The sequence below is a fragment of the Piliocolobus tephrosceles genome, chromosome 1 (genome assembly GCF_002776525.5).
Source record: "Piliocolobus tephrosceles isolate RC106 chromosome 1, ASM277652v3, whole genome shotgun sequence".
Lineage (NCBI taxonomy): Eukaryota > Metazoa > Chordata > Mammalia > Primates > Cercopithecidae > Piliocolobus > Piliocolobus tephrosceles.
This window is the reverse complement of record NC_045434.1, coordinates 63536388-63561168: the sequence shown is the minus strand read 5'-3', so window position 1 is coordinate 63561168 and position 24781 is coordinate 63536388. Positions and strand designations below refer to the sequence as shown.

Sequence of the window (24781 nt, the reverse complement as noted above, 5' to 3'; positions counted from 1 at the left end):
GCTTTCACAAGCTAAAAGTGCCAGCACCTGGTGGTGGCTATGTAGGTCAACGAATCATATGCCAAAAAGAGCTTGGCTCCTGACTCTGCATTTGGCAAAAGATGATGGGCTTGCAGCCTCTCTGTCCTGCTTTGAGGATGCCCTACACACATCCTGCTCAGGTCCTCACCAATGAGGTGCTGGCTCCTGCTCGCCCAGGGGGCCCTCTGCTCCTCTCCCAGGACCCCCAACCCACACCCCCACCACCCAACAAAACCCCTCTGCACACAGAGGCATTGGGGGCTAGCGCCTGAGCCCCAGAAAGAAAGAGAAAGAAAAACTCTCAACTATTAAATCTGTTTAGTAAAGACAATTTCGCTCATACAAAACAACAGTTTACAACAATCGAGTGCTGGACACACCATCTGAGACAAGGGAGGCGCTGCAGGCACCCAGCACCTTCCCTGGTGCACAAAGACGACCCTGGGTGCCCCTCCACCACCTGCCCCTGAGGGAGAGGAAAGGCGAAGTATTCCTGCCACCTCTCCCTCCAAGGGAAGGGGGAGTGGGGGGCCATGGCACAGAGAGCCTACCCCAGCTGCTCCTCATCTGTGCTGGGGGAGGCCCCTCCCTTCACCGGCCCCGAAGCTGAGTTGTTTGGGGTGATAGCAAATGGCTGATGGGCAAGGGGGCAAAGTCGGGACATCTTTGGTGCAAAGACTCCCCCTGACCCACCAGGCCACACAATGGAAATCTGAGGGAAGACCTCAAAAATGGCCCTGCCTTTGCCCACAAGGGGTAGCTGGCTGACGCCCCAGAACCCAGGAGAAACACAGGAAATGCAAAAGCTTTGTCAACAGAAGCTGCCCAGGCTCACCCACACGAGCTGGACGGCGGCCTATGGAGAAATGGCTAAAAATTTAAGGAAAATAAACAAAAATGGGTTAATAATGGCAAGAAGGGGAAGTAGAGAGGTCATTCAGTAGATAAGTGCCTCAGAGGACCTAGGACCAGCACTAAGTAGGGGGAAGGGGGCCCTGGGGCTGGGGGTCCAGTCTTCCTGATCGCTGTGCCAGTGCCTGGTCACTCCTCTCTCCCTCCCGGAACCCAGCTAACAGAGACAGGCCACAGAGGGCCTGGCTCAGAATCTGGATGGGCTTCCCAGGCACTTTGGCAGGCTCAGTATGGGCAGGACAGACCCCAAGAAGGGAGAAGGTTCCTAAGCCCCAGCAGGGCCGTCTCCCTCTGCAGCCCTGCCTGCCCCTGGCCCCTCAAATGCACGATCCCAGGCACAGATCTGCGCACTCATACACACGTGTGCACACACACACACACACACTCACTCCTTTTTGTCTGGCACACTGGAGATGTCTGAGGGCTCCGAGAGAGGAGGTGCATGGCATCCTCCTCCAAGGTGGCCTTGAGCTCCCAGAACGCCTGAGCCAGCGGGGACAACCCCAGGCTGTTGTGGAGAAACAGGGAGGGCAGATGGGACAACACAGGGACAATCCCTATGACAGTTTCCACAAATACCCTCTAACAAACCACAAGCCTTTGCAGTATCCAGAGAGGAAGGCGTCTGGTGGAGAGGAGGAGTGGGGCAAGGACAACAAAAGAGGTTTCATAAAAACTCTAAGTCAAATTACTGATAAAATTGCAAAATGAGCACAGGTTCAAGAGCACCTTGCTCACTTCTCTCCATAGCCTCCCAACCTCCCAACCTCTCCCACTCTGGGGTGGCCAGAGCCAAGGCAGAATTCAGCCACTGACGCAGTTCCAGGCTCCACGCAGCTGAGAAGGGGAGGAGGCGGATGTGGACAGTTCTGTGTCTCTTCGTTCAAAAAATATATTCCTGTAGAGAGTTATTGCTTGTCCTCCCGCGGGCAGGACAGCGTGGTGGCTCAGTGGGCCAAGGCCGCAGCCTCTAGGGCCCGAGCTTTCTTCCGCCTCTTCAGCAGCAGAGGGTTGGATGCATCTTCAATCTTTTTTATCTTGATCTGCTCGTAGTCAACGCGCATTGTGGCCAAGGCACTGGTCATCTCCTCCTGGGGGCACAGCAGCACCAGGAAGGGTACAGAAAGAGCCAGAAGACAGGAAGGAGAGACAGAAGAGAGATGTAAGGGCAGAAGAGAGACGTGAGAGACAGAGACAACAAGAGCAGGGTGAGGGCGGCGGGGGTGGGAGCAGAGAGAGAAGACGGGCTGCTTAGTGGTCCATGCTAACAATGGCAGCCTCACCCCAGGGCTGAGCAGCAGAGAGCTTGGCTACAGCACTGCTGCTGTTCCCTGAGAGCCCCCAGTGACCCCGCAGGAAAGGAGGAAGAGCCCTGGGCCAGGAGTCAGGAAACCTGGGTCTGGTCTGCCCCAACCAGTCACCAGCTGCGTGACCTTGAGCAGACTGTCCGTCCCCCCGCCCCGGGGCCTCAGTTTCTCTTCTGCAAAATGAGACCATTATACCAGATGGTCTTTAAGGTCCCGTTAGAGACCCAGAGAGTAAAGGGATTCTAAGAAACAGTCCTGAGTTTGGACAGGAACACAGAATTCTCTGCTCACAACCTAGTCAGCCAAGTGGCCTGGTTGCTGCTCTTGAAATGAAGACACCCCTGGGATGAAAGAGTCAGAATCAAGCTCTCCCCTACCAGCACCATGCCTCACACCTGGGCAATCCCCGCAAGCCACCCACCCCACCCGGAGCCCCTCTCGCCCAGTGGTGCCCCTCACCTTGACATCCTCCCACCGCTCCTTGTCCTCCTTCAGGACCCGGCTGGTGTGCAGTGGGGTTTGAGGGACCTTCATCGATTGCTGAGAAGACAGAAAAGGGGTCCGAGTGAAAGCCTGGGGTGGGCAGGGTCCTAAGACTCTGTCCTGTGGAACAGTCCCGTGGGACCCAAGGTTCCCCAGCCTGCCGAGCTTACCATGATCCAGGGGTGGTTCATAAACTCGGTGATGGTCATTCTCTGGGTGGGCTCTGTTTTCAGCAGGTTCCGAATGAGCATCTTCACTGTGGGACGGGGCAGGGGGCAGTGACAGCTCAGGGGCCACTCTCGCTGGCCTGCTCCTTTCCCCAGTTTTTATGGGGAAACCAGATTCAAAGAGGGGTTGCATGGAGGCAGGCTGCCTGAACAACTAGCCCCAAGGACCATGACGGCTCTACCACTTGATAGGCCCTGCACAGCCCCACAGCCTTGGCCCTGCCACCAGCCCTCCACACAGGCAAAATGAGGCAGGATGCACCCCGCAGGCGTGGGCATAGGTGTTAACCCACAGTTACACCAGGCACATGAGATGGAGGCCCATACGTGTGTCTGTGTGTAAACACACACACACACACACACACACACACAGAGGCTCTTCCCCTTGTCCTGAAAGCCTGGGTTCTTACCTTCCTCTGATACTTCTGACCATTCTGGGTTGGGAAATTCATACTGGCCCATTCGGATGCGAGTCTTCATGCCCGGAGAGATGGCAAGGCCGTGGTTGGAGTAGAAGGGGGGATACCCACACAGCCTGCATCAACAGGAGGAAGGAAGTGGGAGACACAACAGCTGTCACTTAGGGGCTCTGCACCAGGAACCGGATGAGAATCAGGCTCTTCTCCTTGTAAAGGTCACAGAGAAATCAGGGCTCATTGACACAGGCACAATATACGAAGCCAAGGACGGGGCCTGGGAATCCAGCACAGCAAGTATCTAAGGCGCACACTTTCCAGTCCATGAGCTGGTTTACACCCGCCACTTAGCTATAGGAACTGAGAGAAGGGGCATGCAGGGGACCTCCCCTGTAGAAAGAGGAATGCTAACGTCTGCCTCTTCCTCTTGTCCTGGAGAAGTACTGGCCGCCCTGACTCCCTGCCCCACCCAGCCCTCTCCCCAGCACACTCACAGGATGTACATGATGACACCCAGGGACCACATGTCACAGGACTTGTCATACTTCTCTGGACCCAGCACTTCTGGAGCTGCAAACCAAAGGTCAACATGGGTGGGCAAGCCCTCAGAATCCTGTGATCCACTCAGTTTCTCTGCGAAAGATGCTCCCCATCCCAACCTTTCAGCCTATCATGAGGTGGCAGCAGCTGGGGTGCAGAAGGAAGAGCTGAAGCCCAGCCCAGGGACTGGAACAGAACACCCTCCTCCACGAGAAACCCTGGAACTGGGATCTTAAGATTTTAAAGATCCTGAACTGCATGAGACTTTCAGACCTATGCCGTCCATTTAATTTCACAGATGCTCTGAACACGCTTTGAAAGTTTTTTCCATGCCAATCAGCTGAGGCTCCAGAACAAGACCTGGGTCCAGATTCCACTGAGAATCTGATGGAAACCATGGCTCTTCTCAGAAAGATCCCGGCAGATCCTTTCCTACAATTCCTCCACTGTAGCTTCGCTCTGACAAGCCCTACATCTCAGCAGGTCCCAGCAGAACCCGCACCAGAAGGGGCCACACAGACACAACTCTCCTAGGATTTGCGGCGCCCCCCAACAGTCAAGAGGAGGGGCTGAGAAAAGTTCTGGGAAAAGCCTAGGTCCCTGGGCCCCTTGGGGACTTACCCACATAGTATGGCGTATAACAAGGAGTGGTCAAAGAGTTGTGGCTGGTGGTTTCCTTGGCAAAGCCAAAGTCAGTGAGTTTCAAGATGGCGTTGGGCCTTTTGGAGGTGTATAAGAGATTCTCAGGCTACAGAAAGAGAGACAGAAAAATAGCAACCCTGCTGGACCTGGGAGGGGCTATCAGAAACAAAAGCGTGCTGGTTCCTTCCTTCCTCTGCTCGTCCAGCAACCATTTGCCTATCCTGGGCACTGCCCATCACAAGGAGTGGCAGCTCTCTAGGGGTGTCTGCCCAGCCCACGCACTGCCCATCACAAGGAGTGGCAGCTCTCTACGGGCAAGTGCCTGCCTCTGCAGGGTTTCCAGAGTGCCTGGAGATAAGAGAGTGACACACAGAACCCACAGTAAACACCACAGGGACAGAGAAACCAACAGTGTGACTGGGGGCTTCTGCCTGAGGAGAACCACAGGGCTGAGTGGGGTCAGAGAATGCTTCACTACTGGGTTTATGAGTTTGCCCATGGGCAGAGAGGGCAAGGCCCTACAGGGCAGAGAATGGCATGCTCAGGAACCAGGCAGCAAAGATGCCGGGTGGCCTGGCAACCATCCCTGGGGTGGCCACGGCCCCCCTGTTGCCCCCACAGCACTCGGGCTCAGGGCTGTGAACAGTTGGCACCTTGACATCCCGATGGGCAATGTTGATTGAGTGCAGATACTGGATGGCCTCACCGATGCTCTTCATGATTTCGGATGCCTCTGTAGAAGGGAGGGAAGAGAGAGTGGGAAAGAAAGTCACAAGGACATGTCATTAGGCTTGAAAACCCAATGCACCAGTCCCACCTCTGTGTAGCCTCAGGCTCCCCACAGCCACCACCCACCCCAGAAACAAAGCCACCAGGAGCCGCCCTGGTCAGCTGAGGCAGCCCTTGCAGTGTGCTGGAGGGGACAGCAGCCTCAACACCCTTCCCCAAGAGCAGGAAGAGAGGCCCCCTTCACGCCCCCTTCACACCCCCACTGCCCTGCCTGCCTGCACCTGTTCCCACAACAGACCCTTTCTACCTCTTTCTGTGAACGCCTGGTCTCCTCGGTCCTGGATTCGGCTAAAGAGTTCTCCACCGTCCAAACTGAAATGAAGCCACAGTGAGATCCGGAGAACACAACAGCCCGCTGCCACTCTCTACTGACCCCCAAAAAATCAAGTGTTTACATTCCAGGCTTCAGGCCCATCCCTGCGCTGTCCTCAGAGGGCAAGGTGCCTGAGTGAGGAGAGGGGACAGGCTGGGCCGGACCCGAACAGTGGCTGCTTACCATTCCATGACAATCAGCAGGCACTTCCTCCCTGCGTACAGATTCTCGTACACATCCACGATCCGTACGATGTGCGGGCACTGGGAGGCCCGCCAGTGCAGCTCCACCTCCCTGCGGGCCTTGGGGCAGTCCTGAAGCATCTGCAGGCCAAACAGCTTCCTGAGTGACTGCGCTGTCACATGGCCCTGCTCTAAGCCCCCGGCCCACATGCCCTGACATTGCCACCGACACACCACAAACCCCGACTCCTGCTGGCCCTCCCTACCAGCCCCCCTGGCACATTTCCTGAGGCCTCTGCATTTCCTTATCTGCTCTATATGAAATCTCACAATGACTCTTTTGGGGCCTTGACAGCTACACTGAGATCAGCCCTCGGGCCATTCAGTCCAGCTTAGGCCTGTCTCCAGCTTAGGCCACGAAGTCTACTCTAGAAGGCAAGCAGCACTCAGGTACTGGGAAGCAGGGGGTGAAGGGGCTTCAGGAAGCAAGGCCGACTGAGAAAAACCAATACAGTATGGGAAAGGCGGCTAGAGAGAAGAGAGACTCCAGAGTCCATAGGAAAAGCACCTCCTCAATTACTCAGACCCAGCACAACAAATCCAGAGTAATGTTCTCTCTACCTCTGTGGTTGACTTCAACCAGGCAACAGATGGCCTTCGAAGTCAGCTAGATGCCGATTTGAATCCAGTTATTACTAGATTTCCAGGCTTGAACAAGTTACTTAACTCACTGAACCTCGTTGATACCCCTTCTCCCTGGACCAGTTGGCTGGGGGTATTAAAGAAGGCTGGCTTCTCACCAGCCTCAGGGGTTCAATCTTGACTTGTCTAAGCCAGTCTCATTAAATCCAGTCCTTTTGCTAGTGACTGGCTTGGGAACGAGCCTACAACCCAACCGGCCAAGAACCTTGTAAGAAATCTGCTAAGAGGCTTCTTAAAGAGGTAGAAAGGGTCTGTTGTGGGAACAGGTGCAGGCAGGCAGGGCAGTGGGGGCGTGAAGGGGGCGTGAAGGGGGCCTCTCTTCCTGCTCTTGGGGAAGGGTGTTGAGGCTGCTGTCCCCTCCAGCACACTGCAAGGGCTGCCTCAGCTGACCAGGGCGGCTCCTGGTGGCTTTGTTTCTGGGGTGGGTGGTGGCTGTGGGGAGCCTGAGGCTACACAGAGGTGGGACTGGTGCATTGGGTTTTCAAGCCTAATGACATGTCCTTGTGACTTTCTTTCCCACTCTCTCTTCCCTCCCTTCTACAGAGGCATCCGAAATCATGAAGAGCATCGGTGAGGCCATCCAGTATCTGCACTCAAGAAACCTACATCTCTCTCCTGTATATGGCACCTGGGACCATGACAATCACATACCAGTAAGGGGGGCCTAAGAGGATAAACCAATGCACCAAGGAAGGTAACCAGGAGAGAGAGATGGCAACTACCTGGATCCTTGCTGACATCACCAGGGATCCCTCAGGACTTATTTTTGACAAGATAATAAACTCTTCTTACTGTTTAAGCTGCTTTTCGTGAATTTTTTTATTGCCTGGAGCCAAAATCATCCTGATCTACCCTCCCTTTGTAAAGTGGGGATGGATAATGGCTTCTATTTCACATATTTGTTGTCAGGATTAAGTGAAATATTTCTACAAAGCACCTCACAGAGTGTCTGACGTATATGCTCACTAGTAGCTGTCATTTTTTATCACCAATTGTCATTTTTATCACCAATTGTCTGGTGACCAGTTGTCTGCTAAGTGCAAGCACAGGTGCCAAAATAATTAAGACGACGACACTCACAGATTTAGCATCTTCATGGGAAGGCAAGATGAGCCCTATATAGTCTACACTCCAACTGCTTTGGACATTCAGAGGGCTGGGGTGTCCAAGAGACAGGCTGGGAAGGAAATGGACAGGCAGAGGGAAGGCATGCAGGCAGAGGGGAATATGGCAAGCAGGTGCTGACTGACTGAGATGGAGTGGAGCTGGGGTGATACAGCAGGGAGGCCTAAGAACCTGCTAGAAAGTATCTGAAGCTTGCAAATAAGATCAGATGGCCACGATGGAGCCAGCCTGCAGGGGGCAGGGAAGGGCAAATGAGCATTTCCAACAAGAAAGCTGGCATACATTCATGCTATGGCCCATGGTATGTTGGGTTTTTCCTAACTGTACATTTGCCATTTTACAGGATGAGGAAGCTGAGGCTCAGGGAAGTAGCATGCCCAAGGCTAAGTTTCTGAGAAAAGCAGAGCCAAGGTTGGAATCCAGGCCTGGTAGATTCCAAAGACCAAGGCTTTCCACCACACCACCCAGTTTTTAGAGGAGGCTGGAAGCCAGGATTTCTCTGACTGACTTTGCAGAGGCAATTCCCCAAACAGGTGTCTAGAAGGAGTCAATGACTAGATACCATAGAGTAACCATGGAGTAACAGGTGGCTGGAGCCAATAGTTGCAGGAGGCAAGGTTCCCATGAGGTCACACTGCCACCTTGTGGCCATATGAGGACACGGCTTGGGTCTTGAGTTCTGCCACCTTCAACTTCCTTCGGGTTTTTTTATTTGTTTGTTTGTTTTTGGGACCGGGTCTTGCTCTGTTGCCCAGGCTGGAGTGCAATGACACAATCTTGACTCACTGCAACCTCTACCTCCCAGGTTCAAATGATACTCCCACCTCAGCCTCCTGAGTAGCTGGGATTACAGGTGTGAGCCACCAGGTCTGGCTAATTTTTTGGTGTTTTTAGTAGAGACGGGGTTTCGCCATGTTGGCCAGGCTGGTCTCGAACTCCTGGTCTCAAGTGATAACCTACCTTGGCCTTCCAAAGTGCTGGGATTACAGGTGTGAGCCACCACGCCCAGCCTTCGACTTCATTCATTTGGATGTACCAGGAAAAAAGTTTACTTTCCCATGCTCTAAGGGGAGCAAGAGAAGGCAATGGCCAGTTTCCTCCGTATATAATTCAATCCAACAAGCATTTACTGAGCTCCTACTATGGGCCATGCATTGCACTGAATGTCAAAACCAAATAGAGCAGTCCTGATCTGGAAAATCCTAGGCTAGTGGGGGCAGAAGAAGATACGAGGGGAGACACAGAAAATCTTTAAAATCCAGTGAGATTACATGCTGTAAGAGTGCTAAATTCCAAGGGTTCAGGAGGAACAAGGTTTCCAGAGCAGCCACGCAGAAAGAACCTCGATCGCCCCCTACAGGCACATAAGAACTGGAGCCCAGAGGAGAATTAAAGTTGTCAGATTTACTCAGAAGCAATGCATGGTTGTAGAGCTACAATCAGGGAAGACTTGGCCCAGTCTGAAATTTGTCAGTTTCTTCTTGCATAGCCTCACAGAGGTCTGCCTTTCAGAGCCTGTGCCACATGCATTTAGGAGCGATGATACCTGCCTAGCCTCCCCTTCATGGAAACATTATGAGCATCTAATGAAATAATACCTCTAAAAGTGCTTTACTGTCAGAAAGGCATTCATCACTGTTAACCAGTACCGTTAATGCCACAGAACAGGGGGGTCCCTCCGTCACCAGTGAGTAGAGCCTGGGGCATGTAGATGTAACCAGTACAAGTTACCAGCAAGACTGTAGGCTGAGTTTCTGTCTTCAGTGCAGTGACCACCACCAGGACATCCACCAACCAGAGCTGTGCTAAGTGAGGATGCACCAAGGTCCAAATCCAAATGCATGCTCCTTGGCACCCCCTGAATTCCAAGCGCCCACTGCAACCTCCACACTTTCTGCCCTAGACATGTTAAGAGTGCATGGTACAAGGCAAAGGAGAGTTTGCGCAAGAAGGGCTGGGTTCACATCGCACTTCCAGACTTGCACAAACTCTCTACCCATTAGAGGAGGGGGGTGTAGCCCAGTGAACCTGGGTTTTGCAATTACAGGCATTTTGAATCCCAGTTCTGCACTTCCTAGTTTGTGTCAGGCAGGCCCACCTATCTTTCTGAAAAGGGTTTCCTCATCGGTAAAATTAGATTCAACTTCGTGAAATAATATCCTTGAAGGTGCTTCTCAGAAACTCTATATAGGGTAGTTTTCACTTTTAAAAAATTTACCCTTTTGCATATTTATGCCTTATCTGCCCAACCTAACTGAGTTTCTAATGGGCAAGATCTAATCTGATTTCTGTTTACTCCCTGCCCTCTTCCTTCCCTCACCTAGTGGTTAGGAATTTCTGAGCCAATACTGCCTCATTCTGTTGCTTCTTCTCCCTACTAAATTCTCTCCCCCAGTGACTGAGTGAGGGTGAGCTGTCCTTTCCGTCCTGAATTGGAAAAGGTAGTATTTTTAATTTCTTAGAGAAACATAGCAAGAATTTCCCATGAAGACTGGTCATTGCACATCCTGCATTTGTATTCCAGAACTTAAATTAAATTTAAAAAAAAAAAAAAAAAAAAAGGACTGGTCATTGACATTCATCCAGGCACATGTTTATCAGAAATCCCTGATTGGATAGGAAAATCAGCCCAAGCAATGAAAGACCTTCAAATGGGTGAGGCAGGCTGGCTGACGTCATGGGCGCACAGCCCTGAAGTGCCAAAGTGGCTTTGGCTTTGTGGACAAGCGTGGAGCGCAGAAAGCCTGGAGAGAGGAAACCAAGAATGTGCTAATCTGGAGTTCAGGGCTAAGTAAAGAACAGCAGGGGAGGTGGCCTGCGCTCCAAGCCAGAGAAGAGACAGGGAAGGAAAGCAGGACTCCTAGGGCACTGCCAGAGGCCACCAGCAGAGTGAGGCGGCGGGCCCACCCAGAAGCCAAGGCCCCCGCTCCTTGGGCATGGCCATGGCCATGGGCAGTGGAGGCCAACAGGCCCTGGACCACAGCTCTAAGGACTGGAGACGAGAAGAAGGAAGGGCCTTCCCACTAAAAGACCACAGATCGTTAGTCAAGGAACGCCTGGAGGAATTGTGAAATATTTTAAGCCCAAACTAAGTCCCAGTCCAACATTGTGACTCACCTCAGCCCCACACAGTTTGTGCCTGAAATGCTCTTACACGTAGAAAAGGTTAATGATTGCATGTGCTCAGCTGCAACGCAACAGGCAAGGCCCCCTGCCAACTGTGGCAGGGGCAGGGGGTCAAGCCACAGAGCCCATTGCCTGGGGAGGAAGCTCTAGGACAGTCGCAGTGAGGGAGCTGCGGGAGCTGCCTAAATACAGTCCTATGCCTCTCTGTCTCTGCCAGAACCTGAGGGGAAGGAGCACAGGACCCCTCCCCCTATTCAGGGTGTGCATGGTTCCCCTCATCTCCTCCTACGAGTCTGCCATTGTGGAGCCTCGTGGAAAGACTCAGGAGTGGTCGGCATTAGAAGCCTGGCTGAGCCAGAGGACAGGAAAGCAACCGGCACCCAGGGCCTGACGTGCCACTTGCCAGCAAGGTGGATATGAGGACAAGATTGGGAAGGAGGAGGCCCCAGGCCCTCAGGAGGACCCCCTTCACAAGTGCCACTGCTCACTAGCTATGTGAACTTGGGAAAGTTTCCAACCCCTTTGTGCCTTGGTTCCCTTATCCATTAATAGGACAGTAACAGCCCCTACTTCATGGGGTTGCTATATGAGATGAGTTAATAGATGTGCATGATGTAAATAACTAAGAATAATGATTGGCATAATAAGTACTGCATCCGTGTTTGCTATTATTATTCTGCTCCTCACTCCCCATGTGTTGGAGTTCCACTGGGGTGGGCAACTGGGATTCCATTACACCCATTTCAATGAAAGTGTTATTAATAGCTCTGGACACTGGACAGAGGGGGGACCCCAGGATACGGGGAGGAAAGCAGGCTGTGGCATCCCAGCCCTACGCGCTCCCTCACTACACCACCAAAGCTGGGCAGCTGGCGGCGGGGGTGCGCATGTAATGAGAGAAGGAAGACATCCCTCCCCAAGACAGACTCTGATTCAGCACCAAGAGCGATGCAAAAGGCTCATCTGGCACCAAGTGTGTTGTGGGTGTGTGGTGCGGTATGTGGTGCGTGTTGTCAAACAAGACCTCCTCTTCACTCCCAGGAGGCAGCTGGGGGTCAGGGGGAAAGCCACGTGTGTCACACACTAACCCACCGTGCCTCCAGGCCAGGGCCACCCTCTCCGCCTCCTGGACCACCGGTGCCTCTGCTGCACCACATGGAGGATGGCTGGCCTGGGTGCTCTGCAGGGTGTAAAGGAAAGAGGACTCGGGAGGGCAGCTGCTGCAGGTGAGCCTCGGCAACCTCTTAGCAAGGTGCTGGAGCAGGCTACAGGCTGAGGGGCGCTGGCAGTGCTCTGTGCTAAGTGGCTACTAAGTACTGTTGGCCCTTGAACAACCTGGGTTTGAACTGTGTGGATCCATTTACACAGGGATTTTCTTCTGCCAGCCCTGCAACAGCAAGACCAACCCTTCCGCTTCCTCCTCCTCTTCCTCATTCTACTCAATGTGATTTTCTTAATGATGTGTATTTTCTTTAGCTTATTTTATTCTAAGAATAAAGAGAAAATACCCATAACAGACAAAATATGTGTTAATCAACTATGTAATCAGTAAGGCTTCGGGTCAACAATAGGCTACTTTTTAATAGTAGTTCTGGGGGAATCAAAAGTTTTCTTTTGTTTGTTTGTTTTCTTTTGTTTTTTTGAGACGGAGTCTTGCTCTGTCACCCAGGCTGGAGGGCAGTGGTGCAATCTCAGCTCACTGCAAGCTCCACCTCCTGGGTTGGCGCCATTCTCCTGCCTCAGCCTCCCAAGTAGCTGAGACCACAGGTGCCTGCCACCAAGCCCGGTTAATTTTTTGTATTTTTAGTAGAGACGGGGTTTCACCATGTTAGCCAGGATGGTCTCAATCTCCTGACCTCATGATCCACCCGCCTCGGCCTCCCAAAGTGCTGGGATTACAGGCATGAGCCACTGCGCCCAGCCGTTTATTTTTTTCTTTTTCTTTTTTTTTTTTTTTTTTTTTGAGACGGAGTTTCACTCTCATTACCTAGGCTAGAGTGCAATGGTGCGATCTCAGCTCACCGCAACTTCCGCCTCCCGGGTTCAAGTGATTCTCCTGCCTCAGCCTCCTGAGTAGCTGGGATTACAGGCATGTGCCACCATGCTCGGCTAATTTTGTATTTTTAGTAGAGATGAGGTTTCTCCATGTTGGTCAGGCTGGTCTCAAACTTCAGTCTCAGGTGATCCACCCACCTCGGCCTCCCAAAGTAGGAATCAAAAGTTTTCTGTGAATTGTTGACTGCTGAGGGGTCAGTGGCCCTAACCCTTGCATTGCTCCCAGGTCAACTGTCCTTCTGACACACGTGGTGCCAGAACCAGCCTTTTGTACACTGAAGTACATTGAACTGCACTTCGAATGGGCATCTCTCCCACTTCACCCCTCCCTGGGAGGAAACATCCTATTTTATAAATGAGAAAACTCACTGAGTCATTAATTCATGACCTTTTGGACAGTTGTCCCTGGCAGGGTTGGAATTTGAATCCTGCTCTGGCTGCTCCTACAGCCTCCTTTCCACCACAGCACAGTAAGGCAAAGAGTTCAAAATCTGCCCAAGACTGCCCGCAACAGCAACAGCCAGAAATGGAGGTTGAAAATGCCTTAAAGTACAAACCCTTTGATGTTAAAATTCTACCTTTAGAATTTCATCCTCAGGTATTAATCTTAGATGTATCTTTAAGAAAATATACGTTTCAAGAGTTATTTACCTTTACTAGAAATAGCTAACAAACGTATTAGTCTACTTTGTGTTGCTATTAAGAAATACCTAAGACTGGGTAATTTATAAAGAAAAGATGTAACTGGCCTATAATTCTGCAGCTGGTACAAGCGTGGCACTAGCATCTGCTTTTGGTGAGGCCTCAGGAAGTTTACAATCATGGTGGAAGATGAATGTGGTGCAGGGGTGTCACATGGCAAGAGCAGGAGCAACAGGGGTGGGGTGCTACATACTTTTAAACAACCAGATCTCCTAAGAACTCACTATCTTGAGAATAGCACCAAGCCATTCATGCGGGATCTACCCCCGGGGCCCAAACACCTCCCACCAGGCCCCACCTCCCACACTGGGGATTACACTTCAACATGAGATTTGGAAGAAACAAACATCCAAACTACATCACAAACTTAAGGCCCAGAGATAAGTAATAGAGGTTGTTTTATTTAAAAGTGAGTTTAGCTACACAATCTACAGTCACTAAAATGGTGTTTCAGATGAATATTAAATGGGGAAATGTGGATTCCTGAGTGTCTACTAGATTCTCAGGTATCATCACTGTCATTGTCTAGAATACTATCCTATTCTTTCTTTTGCAACCCAAATCCCAATGTGTACTTTCTTTAAATTTCGTTATCAGAACGTGTCTGATGGTAAGTGAAAATTACAAACCCTTATGTACAGCATAAACTCGGTGCTATATGGATATTTATTTGGATCTGTATATAAAAACAATACAAGCATAGGTGCCGGGCACGGTGGCTCACGTCTATAATCCCAGCACTTTGGAAGGCCAAGGCAGGCAGATTACTTGAAGTCAGAAGTTCATGTCCAGCCTGGCCAACACGCTGAAACCCTATCTCTATCAAAAAATACAAAAAAATTACCCAGGCATGGTGGCACGCACCTGTATGTAATCCCAGCTATTTGGGAGGCTGAGGTGGGAAAATCACTTGAACCCAGGAAGCGGAGGTTGTAGTGAGCCTGCACTCCATCCTGGGCAAGAGAGCGAGACTCTGTCTCAAAAAATAACAACAACAACAACAACAACAAACAGTAAAGGCATTAAGACTCAATGACTTGTTAAAAGTAATGATCTCTGAAAGACAGAATCACAGATTTAATTTCCTTTATTATGTCTTTATTTTCTAGGTTATTTACAATTAGTATATGTTACTTTTTAAAGAGACGAAGCTTAGCTCTCCGAATTTTAGTCAGAGGGCAGCCATCCACACCTCAGGCCCTATGGCCATGGAGCATATCTCTGGGGCTTCCGGAAACCCTGCCAGGTAGAAGATCTAGAGTCACAGAGGGACACAGGAGGAGATACATGAGCACTTGATCCCATCCTCACAGAATGGATCACTCAGTGAAATCCCAGAGTGCCCAGCATGCGCCACACACTGGTTTAGAGGATGCCAAGGGTGTAATAGAGAATATGACAAATAAGGCCTGTGACCACCATGGAACTCAACATTTTAGTGCAGGAGGTACACAAAAAGCAAGCTCAAAGAAAATAGTTTTAATTATACACTGTGATTTGTGCTGCAAAGGAAAGAAATGAGATGCAGCCACAAAAGTGGCAATGGTTTTAAGGGAGAATCCCTCTCATCTCTCAAAATTACAGACAGCTGCTTATAGGCTGGAGTGAGATGTCACACTTCTCAATTAGCCCAGCTTGGAAGCATAAGAGGTGGCAGACAGAGCAATCTTGGCTGAACTACTGACTTTACTCTACATTGATGGGGGAAGAGACTATGTCCTCCTTTCAGAGCCTCTGCAAAACTCAATGAGGAGTGACAATGGTTCTCCCCTAGAACCATGGTCTAAACATAAATCTAACAACAGATTTTAAAAGGCTTAGAAGGTTGATGAGACAAAGATACCACACAGACCCTTCACATGGGTGTACATTCCCAAACATTTGGTTGGGAGGCAAAAGCAAGTCTCTATTTGTTATTAATGTTCATTAATATGATGGGGAAAAGTCTCTAACCAAAACAAAGCTAAAACTTTCAACAGGGAATCCCAGTACCAGAAGCCTTAAAACAACCACGCGGCACTGCCCAGAAGATGGGGCCTGGCTCGACTGCGGGCCACTGTCCCTGTCGGCCCCCTCTCCAGAGCTGTCACAGGCAGTCACAAAAGCCCAGGGCTCAACCAAAAAGTCAAGAGGCCTAAAAATCGCACTGTAGATGACAAATCTTTAAAATATTTACAACACAGGATGGATAAAAGGCTAACTTAACTCAGACAAATCAATTGTTGAAGATCGCCAACCCAGTATAAAAATGGACAAAGGATAAGAACAGGCAGTTCAAAGCAAAAGAAACACAGATGGCTGAATGGAAGATGCTCAGTGTAGCTCAAAGAGAAATGTTTATAAAAACGATGATAATCTCACCAGACTGGCAAAAAAAAATTAACGTTTGACCAAAACAAAACTCCCAGGTTGATACAAAGATCTGGGGAGAAAAGGCACTCTCTTACACACTCAGTTGGTAGAGAAATAAACTAGTATTTTGGGGGAGGTATTTGGCCATGTCTATCAAAATTGCAAACATTCAAGCCTTGGACCCAGTAATTACCCAGCAAGAAACCATCCTACAAATTATATTCATAAAGCATTTTAATGGCAAAAAAACTGGTAACAACCTAAATGCCTACCAATAAGAGGCTGGTCAGATAAACGACAGCAAATCCATACAACGGAATACCGTGCAGCGTCATAGAAGAAAGAGGCAGCTCCCCATCTGTAACGATGGGGACAGCAGGATGATATTAAGTGAGAAAGCAGATAAGGACCAAGATGATATAATACTTTGGCTTTATCTTTAACATCCTAATTTTTTAAATGGAACTGCTTCCACCTTACTTAAGTAGCCTTTAAAGTATATTCAGAAAGATAAGAAGCAAACACACCAAAAAGTTAATTAGTGGTTAATTTAAGTGGTAGTAATAGGGATGACATTTTCTTCTTTTGCATATTTTTTAAATTTTCAGAAACAAGTAAAGTACTGAACAGAATGGGATATAGCATAATCCCATTTGTGTAGTTTTGTTGTTATTGTTTTGTTTTTTATGGAAGAGGGGAGAGGATATATGAAATTGTAGATGTTTACATTTTTTTCTGGAGGAATTTACCTCCCCTGCAAAAAAAAAAAAAGGTAGCAGTGTTGACTACTGGGGAATAGGTACTAGAGAAAGGTGTGTATTTTTTTTCTGTTTTATATCTCTCTGTATTGTTTGAACCTTTACCATCTGAATGAAATTTTTTTTTAAAAAATAAGTGAAAGGGTTTGGATTCTGAGGTGTAGTATGATTCAGGTCTTATATTTGAACCCCTGGTCTGAGACAGTAACATGAATGTGCCCCAAATGTAGGCCAACCTTCCTGCTAGAGGCAGGAGAGCAGAGATGAGAAATTTCTGCACTAGCCACAGAAGGAAGAGAGGCCTTGCATAACTCTAGGTCAGAGGCCACACTTGACCAGGCCTGGCATCTTCCCAGAGGATGTAACCTAAGAATTGATAAGGAGCGAGCAGAGGCCCCAAAGCCCCAAACCACTGCTGCAAACCACTTCTGACTTATATGGACATGAACACTGCACACAGCAGTGATGTCAACCACACAGGAGTCTTGGGTAGGAAACTGAAAGATGGGGACAGAGGTTTTCTGTTTCTTCCAGCAAATGACTTTGAAAGAGAAAGAGGAATTTTCATATAAACCGCATCAATCATGTACCAGGTGCACTTATATATAGAAAACATTGCTATATTTAAGCTTCCTAGCAGCCCTACAAAACAGGATCCATCACTGACTCCATCGTACAGGTGTGGCAACCAAGGCCCAAGGAAGTATTAATAATTTGCCCAAGGCCAGATGGCTAGTAGGTGATAAAGCCAGGACTCCGACCCAATTCAGATCTAACCTTTTATTCACAACGAAGGAGGCTTTGACAAATAAACCCTGAGTTGGTAATATTAGTTTACCGTTGGCCTCTCTCGTCCCCTCCTAAGTGACAGGCCTGCCCTATTCGCATCAGGCCTGGGGCCAGAGCCCAGTAGAGAAGAGCCACAATAAACACTTACTGATTAAATGGGCAGACTGTACACCAGAACAAGACACAAGGCATCTTTCCCTAGGAGACCAGGCAGACAGTGGTAGGAAGGAAACATCCTAAATGCTCCAAGTTGGCTTTAAGCTAAAATCCAAGTGGCAAGAAGAAAACGATCATGATCTTAGTAGTATCTAGGTATCTAGTATCTACTTTTAAAAAATCCACAGAGATGGGCAAACTAGCAAGAGAAAGTAAGATGGAAGGAGGTCAGGAACACGGTGCCTCTGGCCTAAGCAGCCCCCATACATATGACCCCGCGTGGCTGCCAAAGCAAATCTAAAATTTCACTTTGAAGTGACAAAAGCAATCTCACCTTCATCACCCCAGCTGAGCAGAATGAGACTCACGGCAACATATACCTGAGTCAACAGATCTAGATCTCATAGCAGGCAGAGGGGAGTTGAGAGAGAATGTGGAGGAAGAGAAGGATCCTGCAAATCAAGAGGACAGCTCACACACACATCCTCCACCCGGTACACAATTCCACACGCCTAAGACTGGAGACTACTGGGTGAGGAGAGAAGGAAAAAGAACCAGAAGATAGATCATTGTTGTGGTGACACACAACAGACTACACGGCCAGGGAGATGACAGGAACCATTCTTTCCTACACAGTGAGAGAAATGGCCCAGACACAAGCGTGAGTTCAAGCCACCAACACAAACACAAGGTCACCTGTGAGAGAGAAGTCGCGTCTTCTGCTACGAGCAGGGCACCTGATAAATTCTCATTCTACATCACCTTTCACACAGCTGAAGACACAAGGAAGGGAACTATTACCCTGAACTTACTTCTGACCAGGAAGAAAAATCTAGTAAATTATGTTAAAAGAGAAAAAAAAAAAAACTTCAGCTAGCAAAAACAATAATAAGAACGCCACATTGGGAGGAAGTAACCTTGTCAATTCCGAGTTCAAAGGAGGGAAATAAAAAAAAAAAAAAACCTGAGACAAAAACAGTTGTTTTGCCTAGACTTCAAAAAAACCAATATTTAGGTCAGGTGCAGTGGATCACACTGAAATCCCAGCACTTTGGGAGGCTGAGGCAGGAGGATGGCTTGATGACTAAGAGGATATAAAAAGGAGAAGGAGGAATTCAAGACCAGCCTGATCAACACAGGGAGATCCTGTCTCTACGAATAATTTAAAAAGTTAGCAGGGCATGGTGGCACTAGACTGTGGCCCCATCTACTCAGGAGGCTGAGGCAGGAGGATCACTGAGCCCAGGAGGTCAAGGCTGTAGTGAGCCAATGCTTGTACCACTGCATTTCAGCCTGGGCAACAGAGTGAGACCCTGTCTCAAGAAAAAAAAAGAGGAGGAGGAGGAGGAGGAGGAGGAGGAGGAGGAGGAGGAGGAGGAGAAGGAGAAAGAAGAAAGAAGAAAGAAGAAAGAAGAAAGAAGAAGAAGAAAGAAAAAAACAATATTTAGATATTGAGACCAAGGAGTATGATGGGCAGAGATCCCAAAAGGGAATGCATTTTGAAAGACATGGTCCAAGTCTCTAAAATGTGAATTCTGATCATCTAAAATACAATAATCCCCTAAAGAAGAAACCAGGAGAAGGCAGCCACAAATGTCAGGGAGGAGTGATGAGCTGAGATAGTAAAGGATGTGTGCAAAGACACGAGCAACTGCCCCTGAGACAGGACAGGCCCAAAGGGAGTAGTCTGGGCTCACTAAACAGAACAAGCAGAGCTTGTGAAAATGCAAGAGCTGCTAGGAGCACGTCTTCAAGTTATATCCAAAGCCACAAAAAGAACCAGGGAGGAAGTGGCCCCGGGATGGGGACAGAGACTCTAATACACAAAATGACACAGAATGGGGGAACGTTTATCTCCAGCATTTCCCATCTTTTCTATGAAACAGAATGCTCCAGACTAGAACAAGTTAAACAGTTACACACATTCTCTCTCTCTCAAGAGAGGCCTCAAATCTAAGCTAGACCATAAACCAACTTACAATCACCCAGAATTACACCCCAGGATGCAGAAGGAAAGTGCAGGTTGATTCCGGAACCACTGCTGGCAGTGGTTCAGGAGATGAGGGGAGAGGAGGTGGCAACGTTCTGCTTTCTGGCAGCACACATTCTCTCGGTACCGGGTACCCACAATGCTCCAGGCACTAGACCAAACTCACAGGGCTTCAAGGTTCACAGTCTAGCCAAGAGGGAAAAAGAAGCAATATGTAAACAAAACTGTTAATAAACTATGATGACTAAGAGGATATAAAAAATTGGGGTTTTTTTTTGAGACGGAGTTTCACTCTGTCACCCAGGCTGGAGTGCAATGGTGCGATCTCGGCTCACTGTAACCTCCACCTCCCAGATTCAAGCGATTCTCCCACCTCAGCCTCCTGAGTGGCTGGGGTTACAGGCGCCTACCACCACGCCCGACTAATTTTTGTTTTGTTTTGTTTTAAGTAGAGATGGGGTTTTACCATGTTGGCCAGGCTAGTTTCAAACTCCTGACCTCAGGTGATCTGCCTGCCCCAGCCTCTCAAAGTGCTGGGATTACCGGCGTGAGCCACTGCATCCAGCCAGCACTTTTGTTTGTTTAAAGGGAAGGGGATAAATAGGATAAACTCCTTAACATCTGTCTCTGGAAAAGCCCTAGAACAAAACATAATCTGAATCATCACAAGCTAGCCTGGGTCGCTTAAGAGGCCACAGCAAGCTAGTCTCGTTTCCTTTTTAGCAGAGTTTACTGAATTACAGACCAAAGGAACGCCAGACGCAAGAGGTCTGGACCTCTATAATGTATATGAACACAGTCTCCCGCCAGACCTTAGGGATGACAAAGGAGGAGGCAGTGAGATGACAAAGCATTTAGATAATATCTGCAGTTGTTACAGATGACCAGTAATAAAGTGTCGTTTGGTAGATCTAGGACAGGATGCTGAACACGTACCCAACTCAACTCACTGCCTCCTTGAATTCGCTCTAGGATCTCAGTAAATGGCAATGACATCACCACCTAGCCAGGCTCCCCGATAATAAATCTTGAATACTCATCCTCAGCCTCTCTCCCTCCCTCACCCACAGAACCAATCCAATTTTGTCTCTGGGAAGATCTCCCAAATTCATCTTTCCTTTTCCAGTCCTGCTGTTGCTTACTGGGTTGCAGCCCCCTTTTCTCTTGTGTGCTTTCTCTTTTTGAGACAGGGTCTCATTCTGTCCCCCAGGTTGGAGTGCAGTGGCATGACTTCAGCTCACTGCAAACTCCACCTCCTGGGTTCAAGCGATTTTCCCACCTCAAGCTCCTGAGTAGCTGGGACTACAGACATGCAACCACCACGCCTGGCTAACCTTTTACTTTTTGGTAGACACGGGTTTCATCATGTTGGCCAGGCTGGTCTCAATCTCCTAACGTCAAGTGATCCCTCCACCTCAGCCTCCCAAAGTACAAGGATTACAGGCGTGAGCCACCATGCATAGCCTACTCTTGTGTGTTTTCTAACTGGTTTCTAGAAGGGAGACTTACTCCATCCTAGTACATCCTGGGTCACATGCTGAAAAGCAAAGCTGAGCAGGACATTTTCTTCCTTAAACATCTCCACTGGCTGACATGATAAAATCCAAATTCCCTAACTTACTCTTCCGTAGCTCCTATCCACATCGTTGCTACCCTCACCTCCCAATACATCCCCTATATTGAAGCTACAATGTACTTCCTGACCTCAAGCATGCCAGGTCTTGTCATGACTTCACGTCTGTAAGAACCATGGCAATGTCACCTCCTCTGTGAAGCCTCTCTGACCACTTCCAGGCAGAGTCAGCCCCTCTGCCTCTCTGTGCCCACAGACTCTTGCTAAACTCCTACTTCAGCACTCACCAGTGGGATTTATAAAACGGTTTCTCTTCTCACTGTAGACCATGTACCTCTTGGAGGCTGGGACAATGTCTTGTTCATCTTTTTATTGTAAATCCTAGACCCAGTATATGGCATTTAGGAGGTGTTCAATGAGTATTTGTTGACTAAACCCAAAGAACAACCTCAGTGGCAAACCTATTTGTGTGTGTGTGTGTGTGTGTTTGCGTCACAGAGTCTCACTCTGTCGCCCAGGCTAGAGTGCAGTGGCACAATCTTGGCTCACTGTAACCTCCACCTCCCGGGTCCAAAAGATTCTTGTGCCTCAGCCTCCTGAGTAGCTGGGACTACAGGTGCTCACCACCACAGTCAGCTAATTTTTATATTTTAAGTACAGATAGGGTTTTGCCATGTTGGCCAGGCTGGTTTCAAACTCCTGATCCCAAGTCATTCACCTACCTCGGCCTTCCAAAGTGTTGGGATTACAGCAGGCGTAAGCCACCACGCCAGGCTGGCTTTGCCTAGTATTCATATTTACCAACAAGCTGACTAAAGACATCATAGGCAGTAAGCTTATCACACTTCCAAGTGACACCCCCTAAGAAAACAATGGGAGAGGCAGGCTGCGCTAGGTAGTAGATTTTTTTTTTTTTTTTGAGACGGAAGTCTTGCTCTATCACCCAGGCTTGAGTGCAGTGGCACGATCTCAGCCCACTGCAAGCTGCGCCTCCCGGGTTCACGCCATTCTCCTGCCTCAGCCTCCCGAGTAGCTGGGACTACAGGCGCCGGCCACCAGGCCTGGCTGATTTTTTTCTATTTTTAGTAGAGATGGGGTTTCACCGTGTTAGCCAGGATGGTCTCGATCTCCCAACCTTGTGATCCGCCCGCCTCAGCCTCCCAAAGTGCTGGGATTACAGGCGTGAGCCACCACGCCCAGCCGCTGGGTAGTAGATTTTTAAAAGATTACAGTAGGAGAAAATATATGCCAAAACTAACCCAAAAAACACACACAAAAAAAAATCTGGCCGGGCACGGTGGCTCAAGCCTGTAATCCCAGCACTTTGGGAGGCCGAGACGGGCGGATCATGAGGTCAGGAGATCGAGACCATCCTGGCTAACACGGTGAAACCCCGTCTCTACTAAAAAAAATGCAAAAAATTAGCCGGGCATGGTGGCGGGTGCCTGTAGTCCCAGCTACTCCGGAGGCTGAGCCAGGAGAATGGCGTGAACCTGGGAGGCGGGGCTTGCAGTGAGCCGAGATCGCGCCACTGCACTCCAGCCGGGGCGACAGAGCAATACTCCTTCTCAAAAAAAAAAAAAAAAAAAATCTATAACAGCACAGGATGAAAGAGACTTTTCTCAAGTCATATCTTTATAACATGAATGAGAGCCAAGGTTCTAAGCCAGGCTGCATGGGGGCAGTCCCAGCTCCTCCATTAAACAGCTGTGGACCCTGAGCACCTTTCCTAACCTTCTTATACCTCAGTTTTCCTTCACTGCAATTCAGGGATAACAACAGTATCTAACTCGCAGGTTGTTATTTAGTGAATAATAACAATGTAATTGCACTTAGAATTGTGCCTGACTCAGTAAGATCTTTTGTTATTATTTGTTGTCATTGTTAAAAGCTGCTTCTAAGAACAGGGAAGAGAAGGTGTAAAGCATTGTGATTAAAAGCAAGGGCTCTGAAATTACACTGCCCCAAGTTCAAACACCAGCGCTAAAGCTTAGTAGCTGCCTGACCTTAGCCAGTTACTTCACATTCTAAATCTCCACTGAACTCAAAGATTAAATGGAGTTTATGATAGTATCAGTCAAAAATACTCACTTTAGCATTATTTCAAATTGGGGGACAGAAGGAAATAAACTAAACACCTGTTAATAGAAAACTGGGCCAGGCACAGTGACTCACACCTGTAATCCCAGCAGTTTGAGAGGCCGAGGTGGGTGGATCACTTGAGCCCAGGAGTTTGAGACCAACCTGGGCAACATGGCAAAACCCTGTCTCTACAAATAAAATACAGAAAAAACTAGCTGGGTGTGGTGACAGAGGCCAGTAGTCCAAGCTACTTGGGACGCTGAGACATGAGGATCACTTGAGCCTAGGAGGCAGGGGTTGCAGTGAGCAGAGATCACACCACTGCACTCCAGCATGGGGGACAGAGTGAGACCTGTCTCAAAAAAAAAAAAAAAAGAATGAGGTAGATTAAGATATACCGAAATCAAAAGTTCTTCAAAAATACATTCTTCTGGCTGGGCGCAGTGGCTCTCACCTGTAATCCCAGCACTCTGAGAGGCCGAGGTGGGTGGGTCACTTGAGGTCAGGAGTTCGAGACCAGCCTGGCCAACATGATGAAACCCCATCTCTATTAAAAACACAAAAATTAGCTGGGTGTGGTGGTACACACCTGTGGTACCAGCAGCTACTTGGGAGGCTGAGGCATGAGAATCACTTGAACTCCAAGAGATAGAGGTTGCAGTGGACTGAGATAGCGCCATTGCACTCTAGTCTGAGCAAACAAGACAGAGATGGTGTTTCAAAAAACAAACAAACAAAAAAACTTCCATGAAAAAGCAAGTTGTAATTTGATACATATAGGCTGATCCCATTTTGTAAAATGTTTTAATAAGAGAAAAAGCACGTGTATGTGCATGCGTGCGTGTGTATTCACCCACACTTTTTGTAAATACAGGCAGCTCTTGCTTTGCGCAGTGATGTGGAACCATAAAAATGACCATGCAAAGCAACCTTAATCATCAATGAGGAAACTTACGATTTTTCCATGACATTTAAAAATTTCTGTCAAAACATTAAAAATTCTCTTGCTGTCAAATTATAAATAATGAAATGAGAACAGTAAAAACTATTTATTTTGTATACTCTAATTTAAAACATTAGATTCACTGAGAATGAGTGTTTTATTGCTTTGTAAAAACCTTATCCAGAGTAATTTGAACAGCACTTGCCTTCTTGTTGTTTAACATCCAATATGGAATGAGTATCTTACGTATGCCTTTGCAAACTGTCATACTCCTTTCTAAGTTTGGATCTGTTTCTAACATTTTATCCTTTGCACTTTCAGTGTTGTGAAATATGTTCAAGGATGCCTTTAATGTGAAGTTTCCTTCTGCAGTGTCACCTCCTCTGGGACCTCTTCGTCCTTTCATCAAACCACTTTCCCCATTTATGCTGACATGCCACCTTCACTGAGTTTCCCAGGCTGTACATGTAGTCTTGAACAGTGGCAGTGTTGACATTCCCACAGTCAGCTATGTAGTCTATAATTCCATTACGTTTTGCTTGAATTTCACTACCAGCATTACCACATTTCATTTGAAATTTCATCTTTCTTGGCCA

General features: G+C 48.5%; 1 protein-coding gene across 2 annotated transcripts in view; it reads right to left on the bottom strand.

Annotated features, from left to right (window-relative positions):
* Positions 1–322: 322 nt before the first annotated feature.
* The window catches only part of MAPKAPK2 (MAPK activated protein kinase 2), a 49677-nt gene continuing 25218 nt past the window's right edge, over positions 323–24781 (bottom strand). Inside the window, exons 2-10 of one of the 2 annotated variants that reach the window (XM_026456682.2) lie at positions 5834–5973; positions 5576–5649; positions 5202–5281; positions 4528–4654; positions 3861–3936; positions 3361–3485; positions 2894–2979; positions 2700–2780; positions 323–2024 (exon numbers count right to left, since the gene is read on the bottom strand). In XM_026456682.2, coding sequence (XP_026312467.1) covers positions 1881–2024; positions 2700–2780; positions 2894–2979; positions 3361–3485; positions 3861–3936; positions 4528–4654; positions 5202–5281; positions 5576–5649; positions 5834–5973 — 933 coding nt within the window. In that variant the 3' untranslated portion in view covers positions 323–1880. The remainder of the gene's footprint in view (positions 2025–2699; positions 2781–2893; positions 2980–3360; positions 3486–3860; positions 3937–4527; positions 4655–5201; positions 5282–5575; positions 5650–5833; positions 5974–24781) is intronic. The other variant, XM_026456683.2, reaches the window with a different exon arrangement.